We start from the raw sequence: 15863 nt of genomic DNA, 5'->3' as shown, positions 1-15863 counted from the left end.
GGTAGGCACCTAACAGCGGTGAAGCAGGCCGGGTTAGGCGGCGTACTGCGGCAGAATAGTGGGTCCAACGGAGCCGGATCTCGGTAACTGCTCCGGCGAAGCCGGAGATATCAATCCGGGCTCTAGCCCGTGACAATATCTTCAGGAACTTTACAAGAGATATGAACTCATCCATCGCTTGGCTAAGATGGTTTACATCACATATACCTTTGGAACCAAGCCCCTAGTCTCCTATCAATGATTACTGCGCTTGGCTTTAAAGGTGATAGCGAACCAACGCAATGAACAAAGGCAAGTCTAGATTAACTATCAACGCTACTAGATGCTCGCGGGAACGTATCGGGCGTTCCGGAAAGCGTCGTGAAAATAGATAGATGCAAGTATTGCCGAGCTGTAGGCTTGCGACCTACGGACGGCCAAAACATAGCCTTAAAGACTCAACATTTGAGCTAGGTGTCCCAGGGATATTCAACTATCGCGCGCCGAACTGAATTGATGCAAAATTACTTTGTGAACGAAAGCTTTGGTGATGATATCTTGTCATTGAAGGCTTGGCCTCAGAGGTCACGGTCAATCGAGCTAGGCAGCTCTAGTCAGCTACTGATCATCAGACACGTCGGCGCTGATCCTGAATGGAATTTGACATTCCGTGACGGCTTTCAGAAATAAGCAATTACGGCTCCTCTGAGACGAGCGACTGCAGCGAGCCCTGCCCCTGATCATGCGCTAGAAATAGGCCAGCTTACTGCTAGTGTCGGGTAAGACCTAGGCAGCCGCGAAAAGAATGTTTGGCTGTGCGAAGGATCAAACGGTGCTTGGGTAGCTTACCCGAACTTGGAGTAGTGCTTACCCTGCACTGCGACCTCCAAGCTCCCACTGTGGCGATGACATCCGTGGTCTTACGGGGCTTGGCTGACTTTAAAGCAGAGCTGCCCCCGGTATTGGGTCTTTTTGGCAGGGGCTGAATGGGCTGGACGGGATCGATCTCTTTTGTCGATAGACTTGCAGCAATACACCACCCCAGGCGCCAGCTCCCGGCGGCACAGCAAAAAGCTTTTTTTCGCGATGAACCAGGGAGACCACATCAGGCGCAAGCCTACTCCGTCCTACGTGCCACCGCTGGGGTATGATGAAGCCCTTTTGCTCGCTTCGGCCGATACTCAAGTCTACGACTGGAGCCCAGAGAACAACACAGGGGCACAATCTTCAGGAGACCACCGCCAAGATAGGGAGAGCAAGGAGCCAAAATCTAGCACCACATTCGGGACCCGTGAAAGCGAATACGAACTTGTCAAAACCAGCAGCGCCGACAAGAGCAAGGAGAGGTCAATACGCAGAAAACGCCCAAGATTCTACGTCTTACGAGGGTGGTGGCAGGAGATCGCGTGGTCCATCATCAGCCTCATATGCGTCATTGTATTGGTCACTTTGTTGAACTCCTACGATGGCAGACCATTGCCAAGTTGGCCATCAGGTCTAACGCTCAATACTGTCATCGCCTTTGTGTCGACCATCTGTCGGACTGCTTTCATCCTACCGGTCATGGAAAGCTTGTCGCAGTACAAGTGGAATTGGTACAAGAAGTCGCCGAGACCGTTGGCAGATTTTCGCGTCTTCGACGAAGCCAGCAGAGGACCTTGGGGGAGCTTGAAGTTGCTTGTCACAACGAAGGGAAGGTCAGTACCTTACCTTACCTTGTTGCTTTCGAATAATACTGACCATATAACAGAATCATAGGTATCATGTCCGCTATCATCCTCGTATCTGGAATTGCTACGTCGACTCTGACTCAGTCCGTTGTCACATACCCAACCCGACATACTGTTTTGCCAGCAAATGACAGCGCGTTGACAATGAGAAATGATGGATACTTTTGGGCAACAGCAAACGGCAATGCAGTTCGTGAGTTATGTTCTATCCCCCCTGTCAGTCTTTGGCGAACTAACAAATCACAGGAGACATCATGTTTCCCATCAACCAGGCTATACCTCGAGCCTTGAACACTCCTCCAGATGAAGTGATGCCGTATCATCAACCTAGCTGCCGAACCAACAACTGCACATGGCCAAGTTTTAGTACTCTTGCTGTTTGCGTGGACATGAAGAGTTCGTACTATTCTCGGCATAATGCCTACTTACATGTATGCGTTAATCGGGACTAACGTACAAGGCAGATGTAACAAATCTTTTAACAACAGACGGAGATCCCATTAAGGCCGGCACAAACGCAACATTGCCCAACGGCGTATTGATGCAACGAAGTGCTTATGGGTATCACAATATGAACATTTCCACAGGCACGAGTCTTTCGTACAACGATACGGACATCATCAAGGCAGAGCTCTTCAACTTCTTTGTTCTCTACGGTCCTGCCCCCACACAACTTCGAGCGTATGAGATCATGATGCACTGGTGTGTCAATACGTACAACGTAACAGTCCAGAACAATGTGCCTATAACTCAGCAAGTGGCCTCGTACACGAAGCCTAACCTCGGAGAGGTCTTCGTACAGAACTACAACATGACAATCAACGGCACCTATCTGACGTCGCCGGACAGTCCCGGGAAGCAGTACGTTGCTAGTGGTATGGGCCCAGACAACATAGCGGGGGCTCTATCAAACACATTGGTCGGGTATTACATCGATCTGGGGGCTTACACCTTTAACAACGGCTCGGAGATATACGGAACAGCTCTCTCAAGAGCAGCTATCGGCATCAACCCGTTGAACGAATCGCAGAAGTTGGACGATGCATATTTCATAACACTGATGAATCTGACTCAAAACATCGCAAGCGGACTTACAAACGCGTAAGAACTCTCGGCAATAGTATATCTATGGTCAAAGGCTCACAAAAACACAGGTTGCTTACTACGAATGAGAGCGGGAGTGCTTGGCAAGACGAAGTCTTCGTCTCCATCCGATGGCCGTGGTTGACACTGCTGGCGGCTCAGGTTGGACTTTCAATCATTACGCTTCTGATCATCATCATTCAGACTGCTGGATTGGACATTGAGATTGTCAAAGGGTCTCCACTCCCAGCATTCCTTGCTATGAACCCCGACGAGAAGACCGCACTCATGAGGGAACAACAGGAGATGGATATGCGCAACAGGGACAGTGAGCTTCAGATACCTCACCTCAGAGCTCACGGTATTGTGGGAGGTCTCGAGAGACGGGGCGAAGAGTGGGTCCTTCGAAGTTCGGACAGATGACAGTAATGTGTATATGTAATAGTGAGTGGTTGTGATGACCATGAGACTCAAGATCAAACACATCTTGGAAACTATTAATCCACGGTTGTCGAGCCATGATCGCGAATGCGGACCGAAATGGCGAAGTTTGGTCATGTCTATGCAAACTTGACGCCGTTCCTCAACGTTCCGATATTCGTGATGCTGACTTCCATTTTGGATCTAGGTAAGAGCCACTTAGGCGGCTTCAAGCTTCCTCCAACTCCTTTTCGGATTCCTCACATCAGCATCTAAGGGGGCTCAAGCGATGATTTTCTAAACTCACCTCCAGGTGTTCCTGTCATTATGACCGAACCTTTCTGCAGTGTGGTGCCTGAAGAAAGGTATGAAATAAGATAGGCGCAGTCAAATAACAGATCAGAGATCATCTCCTTTTGCCTTTCTTCCCCGTCGACAGTTGTGCGTAGAAGCAGAGCTTCGGGATCACCCACTAAGTCGGGCCTGACCAGACAGGGTCCAAGGGGGGCGTAAGTATCGAAGCCTTTAGAGAATCCCCATTGAGGCACATTGCCAGCGAACGCAGGATCGCGCTGCAATTTCCGAGATGACACGTCGTTGCCGCAAGTGTAAGCGGCAATAAAATCGAAGGCTTCTGACACTGTCACATCCTTCGCATCTTTGCCTATGACTATGCAAAGCTCACCCTCATAGTCTGCTTGGTCATTTTGGCAAATCTTGGGGACAATAACGTCGTCTCCATGATCAAAGACCGTAGTGTTTGGTTTGAAGAAAATTGAGGGAAAAGGTGGTGGCTTACGGCCAGCTTCTTTGACTGTAATGGAGTAAGTCAAGACTGTCTCTCTTGAAACGAGGATGGCTTACTATGAGTGGCGTAGTTCAAACCAACACATCTGAGGATTGGGACATCTTCCGGGGTCAAGGGCCCGAGCAACTTCTTCACTGTCACGATCTCGTCGGTGACTTGAAGTTGGCCTGTGGTGTCGTATATGTCGGAGCCTTGAATGACCTTTGCCTGCAGCTTGGTGTCTTCAGTGGTGTTTCCGAGATCAAAGTCATCATTGGGTAAGATTGGCTCTCCTCGAAGTATTCTTCCGTCGTCGGCGACGAAACGAATAAGTCTTTTCCAGGGCACGTGCATGTCGGGAATAAAAGTTGGCGCTTTTGTTCGTATTGTTTGAATTATCGTGCGAATTAACACTGATATCATCAGCGAACAAGACTCGTCGCTGGCTTTTGAGACGTGGTTAACCGTCACAAAGTGCCGTTATCGGGGGACTGTGACACCGCTGTCGGTGTTGAGGCTGGCAATGCCGGGCGGGGTTAGAGCTAAGTCCCCGACCCATCGATTGCCACCAACCGAACCCAGCAGTACGGCTTTCAGGTCTACCAAGAAAAGGAGATTAGGCGGTCGTTGAATCTCCGAGAGCATAATGCGGGGAAAATCATACGGTTCCCAGTAAAAGGTCTGTCGGGGAGATAATGGGTTCCTTCGAAATCGACCAGCATATTGGGGAAAACTGAACCACACGACACCAGATCCACATCAGCAGTTCAACTGAGGCGATGCCTTCCTCATATGAAACTAGCTGAACTGAGACGGTGCGGATGGTAAAAGTTCACAACAAGGCATCATCATCATTCTAATTGGAAGCAATCCTGTCGCCAACGGACATTCAACGCCGACTACTGTTCATTGCAAAATGCCTTCTGTAACAGAGCTACAGACAGTGCCTCCGAAGACGACGTCGTTGAAGTCGCTGGGCTCAACACCTGAGTCGCTTTCGTTGAAAGACCATGCAAACGGTAACGCGACTCGTGCCCCTGTCAAAGGCTCGAGCAACTGCCACATACCAACCGCACCATCGTACCCATCCAACTGCCTTAAGTTTCTCCGAACGCTGGAAACCGAGGCGGGCGTTGTCGGTGATGTGGCTCAGGCTATCGTTCCTCTAGATGCTCTTATAGTGGGTGCTGGGCTTGGTGGTCTGGCAACCGCAGTTGCTCTTGCTAGAAAGGGACACAAAGTGACTGTTTTGGAGCAGGCTACGCTTCTCTCAGAGGTAAGAATAAAAGACAAGCGAATCCCTCAAAGATGGAACATCTAATAACTCGGAATAGGTCGGCGCTGGCATCCAGATTCCACCTAACTCGAGTAAACTTCTTCAGCGATGGGGAGTCATGGATGTCATGGCCGAGCAGGCGGTTCGACCAGACGGAATCTCTTTTCGACGATGGGAGAACGGCGAGCGCATTGGGTTTACCGACCTGTCCCAAACCTTTGTAGAGCTCTGTGGCGCTCCGTATTACGTAGCGCACCGAGCCCATCTTCACTCTGCACTGTACAAGCGGGCGCTGGACCTTGGAGTCACCGTACGCCTTGACAGCAGGGTTGCCAACTACAATCCTCTGGCACCAACTGCTACGTTGTGCAACGGTGAAGTCGTCTCTGCAGACATCATCATTGCAGCTGACGGTGAGTGTCTTGTTCATTCATTTACCATATTCACGCCATTCAACACTTACACTGACAAAACAACGCTTGAATAGGAGTCAAATCTGTTGCTAGGGATCTCGTACCGTATGGCGAGGGACATGGACCTAAGTACACTGGCTTTGCTGTATACAGAGCCACGGTCGATGTCAGTAAAATGCGAAAGATTCCCGAAATCTCATGGCTTTTGGAAAAGCCGGGTCTCCACGTGTGGTATGTCAACGGTTCGATAGACAAACTGCGTCATTTCTATGTCGCTGACAATGGGATACAGGATCGGAGAGGATCGCCACGTCATGACCTACACAATCGCCGCTGGAGAGTCATTCAATATGGTGCTTTCTCATAGGGACTGTCGAGACCCTTCGACATGGCAGCAAAAAGGCCAGGCCGATGTGCTCAAGGAGATGCGGGCCGAGTTTCAAGGCTGGGACAATCAGTAAGTGCTGGTGCTCTCTTTTATCTGCGATCAACAGAACTAACAATTATCCGATAGACTCACCAAAATCATTGAGCTCATTGACCAAACAATTAAGTGGCCTCTGATGGCAGGTGACCCCCTCCATAACTGGGTTGCGGAGTCCTCTCGGATGGTCATTCTCGGCGATGCCGCCCATGCCATGCTTCCATACATGTCACAGGGCGCCGCGATGGCAGTCGAAGATGGTGCTGCCTTGGCTGTAGCGCTCAGCAACATCACAAGCCAGGATCAACTTGGACTTGCTTTGCAGGTATTCCAGCAGGAAAGAAAACGGCGGACTTCCATGATGCAGGAGGCAAGCATGGTGAATGCCTTTTTGTGGCATTTCAAGGATGGACCTGAACAACGAGCTCGAGATGCGGCGATGCAGCCTGAAGTTGAAGGAAGAAGATTTGCTAGCAGTCCAAATCAGTGGTCCGATCCGCTAACGCAGTCATGGGCATACGGATACGATGCCGAGGTCATCATGGAAGAGCAGTGGCGACGGGAGATGACTCGAACGTCTGAGTGCTCGAGTGATTAGGGGCATTAAATTAGAACAAGCGTTGTGGAATTGCTATCACAGAAAGTTCCCACATGGTTACCTATGCTTATTGAAGAATGTTCGACCTATATATAATCAGAATGATTTGCGGTGGTCACCACGCAGAGGCGATGTTGATAATTCTACGTTATAAGTTCGTTTTTGCTGATTCATCCCAAGTTTCCCCAAACTTGATACATCGAATGCACGCAAAGAATTATGGAAGCAACCAGTCCTCAGTCTCTAGAATGCGGCCGAAGGATCGGGAGGTTCTGTGGCATTCGCAGCTAAACTACCAGAAAAGATCCCCAGTCGCAAAGTCATCCATCAGCTCAGACATTGCAAACGGCCCACTAGACGCAGAGAAGTCATTGAAATTTGGTGGGAGAAAGTTCATTAAATCCGCAAAGGCTTCGTCCATGCCATTGTTTGCTGGAACATTGACTGGAAGCACTTCCCCGGTGGGAGGGATCACCTGGATTGGCGCATCCGGGACTATGCCATTGTCTCTCGCCGGAACTAATTGGTTGTTAGCTGGATCCGAATCTCCCCGATACTTTTGATAGTTCCTACCTGCTGAGAGGCTCTGTACAAGGAAGATCAAGGTCGCGGTGAACTTGGCACACTTTTCGACCATTTGGTTTTGATTGTCTAGGCGTGCTATGCAATTCACCGCATCCTTCAGCACCTCGTCGAGGCGCTCAGTGGCGTTGGAGTAGCTTCGATCAAACGGTGATGGCGAAGATCTTTCCTCGATCATTTTAATGGCAACAATCGTCAACGCCGCATTGAAGGCTACAAGAGAGCATTAGGTGGAATCTTGGTCAGGGAGAAAGTACGTACTGAAGTAAAGACTGAACCACCAAGCCCCAAGATAGGAAATGGTAGGCTGCTTGTCACTTGAAGACTTGCAAGCTTCAACAAGGCGGATGATGCTTTCCGCAGACTGAAGACATGCGTCCTTACTAAGGTACCATCCTTGTTGAAGGGTTGCCGTCTCTTGATCTGTCTGCGGAGTTCCGTCAAGAGCCTGCAGGCAGCGATCCAGGATGGGCCTATGAGACAATATGTGCAGGTTGTGGTACCGAAGAGTCAGGATAACTCGGAATTTGAGTGATATTGGACTTTCCGCTGAGTCACATATCTCTGAAGGTTCAACAAGCCGCATGGACGTTGGAAGTGATGCTTGCCAGGCAGCTAGTTTCTGTCCAGTGTGGATCACGGTCGACACGATATTCGCCGGCGGAAGTGGTGTCACGCTAGAGCCAAGGTTGCTCTCGTAAAGTTCATCAATAACCGATGCCGTAACACCATACAAAGTCCTGTGGAACTGGTCAACCACCAAATCAACTTTTGACAGAGGTATAGTCAGCAGCAATGGCGTACAAAGATCCGTTCCAAAAGAGAGTGCTGTTTTCATTTTGAGACCATCGAAGAATCTTGGAGTTGTCTGGATATGGGATAAAGTGACTCGGCTGAGGTGTGCGAATGTAGATTTGTGGAACGATCGGCGGCCTTCCGAACGTTAAGCTCAATGTCCTATTGCAGCATGAGAGAGAGTCGATAGCAGCAGCGTTGAATCAAGAAAACAAACCTATCGAGCGCAACACACCCATACCATGTACGGATTCTTATTTCTCTTTCCAATGGATCGAATCTCTGAAGAGCAAGCTGGGAGTGGAGCCCCAGTTCCATTGCGGCCTTGACTGCAATCCCATGAATGGCCCATGTTTGGATAGACCGTTGGCTACCCTGCAGATATTGGGACATCAAAAGCATAACTTGAACTGAGCAAGCAGTCAGTGATGGTCCATGCCTCGGTCAACTAGGGCAAGAGTGGCATCATACCTGCTTCGACGTTGGCTGTGGCGCCCATCTGACTCATCGAGAGCACCTTAGCACGCCTGTAATAGACCTCTGAGATGGCTTGTCTATCGTTCAGCCCGAGTCCGTCTGCATTAGCTGTGCTTGTCGCCATAGCAAGAATCATGTTTAATAATGAAAGCCACGAATGTCTAGCATTCTTCAACCCTGTCGCTCGGAACTGTGTGTAGTTTTTCCAAAAGCTGTCTTCGTGGACATAAGGAAACAGAAGTCCAGTGTCGGAGAAGAACTGGCGGATGAGACGTGTTAGTTCTGGCTCGGGTGGAAGACGACTCGCTTCTGCGGGTGTCTCTAGTTTCCTATAGTCGTAAGAATCGTCTATGGGGGATTCTGATCTAGAAACAGCAAGAATATGTTGCTGTGCATCTCGATCAGGCGAGACAACCCCGGGTTGTTGACTTTTCTGCGCATTGTGAAGCAAATGGCTCAAAGTCCGACGGATGATTCGAGTGAAAGCAATGTTGGATGAGGGGCCTATGATACAATAAGGTCAGTAAATGGGGAACTGACAAGGTCACGAAAACAGCGTGTTATTAATGACAGCATCATACCAAAATAGGCCCATGTCTCTTCATTGCCGAACTCAATAGTGCCCACCCCATCTGTGGCATCTGGGGATATACCGGGCAAGCTTCCGTCTTCGACGTGAAGGGAGTCTTCCCCATAAGGGCTTTCAGATGGATGGTCGCGACGCGACGAGGTGCTACGGGAATGAATCACATGTTGTTTTCCATTGGGGATCGCGTTGGGGACGAGTCGTTTCAGCCGGCCAATTTCCTCTTCGACATCTGCTAGTCGGTTTTCGACTTGCTCGAGGTATCTAGATTGCAGATTGGTCATTCCATTCTTCACACGGGGTTCCTTAGTGAGACATACTGTTTGGGCACCAGAGCGTTGCTTGGCCCAGAATTCACAGCATAGACACAGTCGATGGCTTGTTCAACACATGCCGAACACGACGGTCTCGCACCGTCGCACTTTCAAACACAGATTCCATATTAGCTGCTAGGGACCCCTAGAAAGACCATCATAGGCCAGCGCCGAGAATCATCTCCGTTGATCGATTAGGGCAGGTGACTTACCCGTGACTTGCGGGCCCGACAAGCACTGCAGGCGATCGGAATCCGCTTCCGCTTCCGGACGTTTGCGACTGGAGGGGTGAGGTTCTCCATCGGCTGTATCTGCTGCCTTTCTGCCTGCAGAATCTTCTTCGCTGCAGAGCTACGGACACGATAGAGGCGGGGATTTAGAGAGAAAGATGTCGATATCCCCGGAAGGGGAAGACGTTGTGGGCGGGGAGTTAGGGATCGCCAAAGCTTGTGTCCACCTAAGCCACAGTTTGTGAGGTGGCTCGAGACGTTTAGCGGAGCTTTGGGCGTCAGTGCTGAGAGCTGCCAGCCATTTTCGCCGGAGATAGACTATTGTCCCCGGATACCCTGGAGTTTCACTTGTTACCAGCCTCGGAAAGCTTGGGACAAATCGCATCTGGCGACTGCAGCAACAGCAAGGAGAAAGGCATTCTTGATCGACGTTCATATTATGGCACGTTTTGACTCTGTGATAATCTTCGTCGAAGGTTAAAGATTCAGTCCGCAATCGCCTCATGTGCCAACAGACCACCCACGCGCAATCAGATCGCAATTATGTCTTCTACAACAGCAACCGAGACTTACACGCAACCCAAGCCAGCCGAGGATGAGACGGCCAAGATGCTGCAGGCAGCTGAAGCCAGCCACACAAAGCCGCTGTGGCTTCAGATGTCGAGATTGAATCCACCTCTGCCAAACCCAAGATGCACACCTTTCATTTGGAAATACTCAGAAATTCGCCCAACTCTTTTGCAAGCCGGGAAACTTGTGAATGAGCACCAAGCCGAGCGCAGGGTTTTGATGCTTGTGAACCCATCTCGAGGTAAGAGAGCCGAGATTCGCTCTGTTCGCTCTGTCGGGCGCAGCTGACTCGCACACGAGATGCACCCTTCACGACTGATACAATCTACGCTGGGCTGCAGCTAGTCATGCCCAATGAGACAGCAAAAGCCCATCGCCATACCGCCTTCGCAATGCGATTCATCATTGAGGGCCAGGGCGGCTTTACTGCTGTTCATGGTAAGCGTATCCAGATGAATCGTGGGGATGTCATTTTGACCCCCACGTGGAACTGGCACGACCATGGAAAGGATGGATCGGGACCAATGATTTGGCTCGATGGTCTTGATTTGCCCAACTTCACCCATTTCCCGGTTCACTTTGTTGAGCATTTCTCGGCCCCCCGTTATCCCGCCGATAATGTCGACACCTCCCAATCGCCCATTGTCTTCCCATGGAGCCGAATGAAAGCTGCGCTCGACTCTGAGGGCGGCGACTTTGCTACAAGTAGATACTTGCATGCCGACGGGTCTGAAGGTGCGTTAAGCTTTCCTCTAGCCTCAATTTTTTGAACCCGACTTGTTTACTTACGCCGTGTCAGTGAGCAAGATCCTAGGAGGGAAAGCCGCCCGCATTGCACCCGGTGCGAAATCACCGCTGGTTCAAGAGACTGCGTCTTCAGTCTATCACGTTGTTGAGGGTTCTGGACACAGCCGCATCGGCGATCAAGTTTTCCAGTGGAAAAAGGGGGACACTTTTTGTATTCCTTCATGGTATCCCTACCAGCATTTCGCCGACCAGGGACTGCAAGAGCCGGTTTACTTGTACCGGTTTGATGATTCGCCCATGCTCAAGAGCTTAGGTTTCTATCGTTCCTCCGACATGGATGTAGAGAGCTTGGTATCTGCTTGAGCGACCGACCATAATGGCTGTCTGTGTTAGAGAGTGAACCGGCAGAAGAATTCTGTGTAAATAGAGCTGCTTTAAATGAAAAACATTTGACCAATTACAACAAAACTGCCAGTAGAGGTGAGAGAGTGGCATGGTTTCTGAACAACTTCGTCCCATACCCATGATTCACAAGGCATTAAATATCGAAGGGTTTGAATGTTGAATCATCCCCCTCCACCCTTTTCTGTACATTTTCAACTTTTTTTTGATTCATTTTTCTTTTTCATTATGAAAAGCAAACTATCAAAACTCCATGCAAACCGTATCTATTCTCAATGTCTACAACACCGTTGTCAACACACTCAAGCCGCTCCCTACACTCTCGACCTCAATGTTCCAAGGGAACAGATCAAGCGAGACTAGCAGTCCTACGAATGATGACTTCGCTGAAAAAGTAGACGGGGATGACCAGCAGATAAAGCGCCCACAGAACACCTGCCATAATGCCAAATTGCTTCACAGGGCCCATTCGCTCCATCCAAGTGATGGCGGCATAAGACACACCGAAACCGATACAGTTCTTGATCAAGTTCACCAGAACTCCAATGTGACTGGCCCGAGAAGGCATGGTGTCAACGGCATACGTCAGCAAAACATTGGCCGAGCATGTCAACCCCGTAGCCAACATTCCCCAGCCGACACTCACTGAAATCCAATTATCTGGAGAGTTCAAGCCGTAACCGATCACAATGCACCCAGCAGGGCTGATGATTCCACCAATGACAACAGCCGGCAGTCTAGAGGCCGGGTTCGGCATGTGCTTGTTTTTCCTGGCTGCCTTCCCATACAAGAAGTCCGCTAGAGCACCGCCGATTGGAAGTCCTATCAGGAGACCAAGTAGAGTTCCAACGCTAAGGAGGCCTACGGGACGAGCTGTCCAGAGCATGGGTGGCTGTGCGTAGACAACGGCCACGAGGATGGAAACGAGAACAGTCCAGCCGATCGTGAACCCGAAGACCAGGGTGGTGATCAGAACCTGCGGGGCCACAAGAAGCTGCACTGGCTGAACAAAACTAGTCATTGCGAGTTTCCAGTTCATGTCGACATAGGCGCCAGTAAAGGATCTGAGCCACCATTGTCTTTTGGTCGACAGGAGCTCATTCCCGGTTCTCTGACGAGCTTCTTCGACTTCCGTATACTTCAAGTTGGAACCTAAGCGCTTGAGATTGTCCTCATTGTCGGTTGAGACCTCGATGGGTGTTTGATCGTCGATCCGTGTTTCCGGAAGCATTAGGAGCGATCCTAGGAGTGTGACGAAAATGAGGGCCGCGAGAATGCGGAAGTACCATCTCCAGTCATTCACTCCCTCGGCCACAACTCCAGCGACAATTGGTCCCAAGCTCGAACCAGCGGCCAGGAGTCCAACGTAGACCACCATGGCACTGGCTAATTGGCTTTCTGGGAAGGTTTCCGCAACGATGCTTGGGCCTAGAGCCTCGACGAGGCCACCAGCTAGACCGCCTAAAGTCCTTGAAGCTCTGAGAGAGTTGAATGTCGGTGCCTCAGCACCCCATAGGCAGAAGGCGAGGAAGAATAGTAAGGATATCAGGATCGTGTAGCGTTTGCCGATCAATGAGGCGGCCGGGAGTGCGAGTATATTCTAATGACGGGCTCCGTTAGTCTCTGTGTCTTCTCTGTATGATTATGCTCTATGGAACTTACCGACAAACCAAGGGTCAGGAGTACGTAGGTTGACAGTTGCGATGCTTCTTCAGAGGTACAATGAAGCTCTTTGATAATCAGGGAGAACAAGGGAGACACCCCAGCCGCAAATGCATTCCCCAGAAGGTTGTAAAAGCTGACGTTGAGGAGAATCCAGATTCTCCATGACAATGGCCAATGCTGCGTACGATTCTAAATTAGTTTTCATAGTTCAAGCAGAGGTCCGGCGCGATGAGTTACAATGAAGGAAACCTACCATCACCGAGGAGCTAGTTATGGGAATATCAGACGACATTTTGCCCAGTCTTTGAAGATTGAGAGCGATTTTGCGATTCAAGACAGCGAGCAAGCCGACCTCTAATTTTGCATAGTCCCTCAAAGACTAGGTTATCAACAGCTGCGCGACGCCTTGTTTAACGACATCGTGAACCATTGTATTTACAATCACCTATCACTCTACCAACAATACAGTTTCCAATAGGACACGTACTATTGGCCTCGAGGTAGCTATCGGGGAGATAAAGTCTGAAGTAGTGCTCGGGGAGAAGCTCCAAACCCCGGATGTCACCCCGCACACGCGCCGGCCCGTGCCCACTCTGCAGCGCGCGGCAGATCGTAATCGGGCTCGGAGTATGGGGAACTGCGGAGACGCGGGGTTGTAATGCATTCGACCGGGCATTGCGTTGGCTGTGTGATTTATTGACGGCCCTAGGTGCGCAAGAATGCTGCATCGTGGATCCAACGTTATCAATATCCTGCAGGTTTCAAGGAGCAAATCTTGGCTACGCTGCAGTAATTTAGGAGATCTAAACCATGGTTGTCAGTCAGAAACCCAGTCCAGGTTACAATCAGTACTTCCTGCCCGAAGAGGATCTGAAGTACTTACCTCCATACCTTCGTGATGTCCCCGAAACAACTACGGAGACCCAGTGCACTACTGCGGGCACATGGCCGTCATGGCTGAAGGGCACATTTATTCGGTTAGTCTATGCGAAGGTTGAAGAAGATGATGGACAAAGAATTTTGCTGACGGTGAATGCAGAATCGGGCCAGGACGTTTTACTGTCCCGTTATCTGAAGATGGTTCAAAGCCTAGAGCTATCATCCAGCATTTCTTTGACGGCCTCGGCATGCTTCATAAGTTTCAGATGTTGGATGGGAATGTTCATTATACGAGCCGATACACGTCTGAGGGGGTTGTAAGGAGGGCTAAACGAGATGGCTATCTTTCCACCAACGTCTTCGGTCTCAATCCAAACACGCCTCTTAAGTACACGCAAGATCCGTGTTCGGCACTGCTGGGAGCTCAAGTCAGTAGAGCAGTATTCTCTCAAGCCACTGACGAGCTAATACATTTTGCAGCAATCTCTCTATCTTCCAAATGGGTATATGGAGCCTGATGAGATAAATGTAAACGTTGTTCCTCGCCGTGGGATGCACCTTCCACCGGACGACAATCCACACTCCAAAGGGCCCGAGGCAAAGGACCCAGCGACCGAAGAGGTAAGGTCACGGTTACTCATAACTAAACATGGCTAACAGAGTGCACCAATCCAGGTCCTGGTTCAGACGGATTTCAACCTCCTTCAAGTCTGCGATGCGCGAACCCTCGAGCCAAAGCGGATGCTCACATATGCCCAAATCGACCCAGAACTGTCTGGCTACGGCATTTGCTCTCATCCACCCAAAGATCGCACCCGGGGTCTAACTTTCAATTATTTGATTGACCCTGAGAAGGGTATCATGTCAGTCTTTGCATTGAATATTGCATCAAAACCTGCGTCCCTTTTCTGGAAAACGCCACTCCCATGCAAGCCGTGTTACATTCATTCTCTGGCGATGACAGACAAGTATGTGGTTTTCATCAGGAATGTAAGTGATGTATCAACTATGACTTTCTGCGAAAGGTGTTTGCTTAGCTCCAAATTTTAGCCGGTTCAAATGGATGTCAGCGATACGACGAAGCCAATGTCAGACATGCTCCAATTCGAGCCCAACACTCCGACCCAATTTTTTGTTTTGAATAAGAATGACGGCAGGCAGTAAGTGCCCTCTGTAGAAGCTCAACCGTCATTGAATTTTGACTGACACTGTGTTCCAAAGCGTCGCGACTTATGCGCAAAAGGATGGCTTCATGTTTTTCCATTCGGTTAATGGATACGACTATGTTGATCGTCAAACCGGCGCCGTCAATATTCACATCGACCTTTGCAGTTACGAAGAAACTTATCCATCGTACAGCGAGTACAGTTTGAGCAACATTGTGGATCCAGCACGGCCTTTTCAAGACGGCACTCTCGTCCGGTACGAGATGGCCGGCGTGGACAACGCCGATCCGTCTCGCATCGGCCGTGTAACAGTCGCTGCGTCAATACCAGGAATGGCATGCGAGCTTCCGCGGATTGCCAAGGTTGCCTCAATGGACCCCAATTATCGCTACGTCTATTGCACTGCTGGCAATGGCGGCCCCTCTCCGGGGACAGCTGTGCCAATTGGCCGACTCGGTAACGGGCTAAAGGTTGTTCAAGCAGCGTTTTTCGGGAGCTTAGCAAAGTCCGACTGGAAAACTGGAACGTTCAAGCGATGGCAGCCAGACAACGGAGAGAGTTGCCCTTGTGAGCCAGTCTTCGTGCAAAGACCTGGCGCAACGGATGAGGATGACGGCATAGTTCTTACTATTGTCATCGACCGGGAAGGAACTCACAGCATTCTCATTGGTCTTGATGGACAGACCTTCGAGGAGGTTGCAAGGGCAGACATGCCTCAAGTGTATGCTCTGGGTCCTCAT

General features: G+C 50.1%; 4 protein-coding genes across 4 annotated transcripts; 3 read left to right on the top strand and 1 right to left on the bottom strand.

The window, feature by feature from the left end:
* Positions 1 to 1065: 1065 nt before the first annotated feature.
* COL26b_012275 (uncharacterized protein) lies at positions 1066 to 2000 on the top strand (the record flags this gene model as incomplete). Its single annotated transcript, XM_053184920.1, has 2 exons — positions 1066 to 1676; positions 1982 to 2000. 2 exons carry the CDS (start codon positions 1066 to 1068, stop codon positions 1998 to 2000), a joined length of 630 nt encoding a protein of 209 aa, XP_053031159.1.
* Positions 2001 to 2280: 280 nt separating this feature from the next.
* COL26b_012274 (uncharacterized protein) lies at positions 2281 to 3215 on the top strand (the record flags this gene model as incomplete). The annotated part of the gene is made up of 2 exons (XM_053184919.1): positions 2281 to 2810; positions 2864 to 3215. The coding sequence occupies 2 exons, from the start codon at positions 2281 to 2283 to the stop codon at positions 3213 to 3215; spliced, it is 882 nt and encodes a 293-aa protein (XP_053031158.1).
* Positions 3216 to 4915: 1700 nt separating this feature from the next.
* COL26b_012273 (uncharacterized protein) lies at positions 4916 to 6710 on the top strand (the record flags this gene model as incomplete). The annotated part of the gene is made up of 5 exons (XM_053184918.1): positions 4916 to 5275; positions 5334 to 5688; positions 5763 to 5919; positions 5981 to 6145; positions 6203 to 6710. 5 exons carry the CDS (start codon positions 4916 to 4918, stop codon positions 6708 to 6710), a joined length of 1545 nt encoding a protein of 514 aa, XP_053031157.1.
* A 5052-nt stretch (positions 6711 to 11762) lies between these two features.
* On the bottom strand, positions 11763 to 13370 carry COL26b_012272 (uncharacterized protein; the record flags this gene model as incomplete). The annotated part of the gene is made up of 3 exons (XM_053184917.1): positions 11763 to 13013; positions 13076 to 13255; positions 13332 to 13370. The coding sequence occupies 3 exons, from the start codon at positions 13368 to 13370 to the stop codon at positions 11763 to 11765; spliced, it is 1470 nt and encodes a 489-aa protein (XP_053031156.1).
* Positions 13371 to 15863: the final 2493 nt, after the last annotated feature.

Source organism: Colletotrichum chrysophilum, assembly GCF_026319265.1.
Source record: "Colletotrichum chrysophilum strain AFK26 chromosome Unknown scaffold_169, whole genome shotgun sequence".
NCBI classification, from domain to species: Eukaryota; Fungi; Ascomycota; class Sordariomycetes; order Glomerellales; family Glomerellaceae; genus Colletotrichum; species Colletotrichum chrysophilum.
This window is presented reverse-complemented; position numbering and strand designations above follow the sequence as displayed.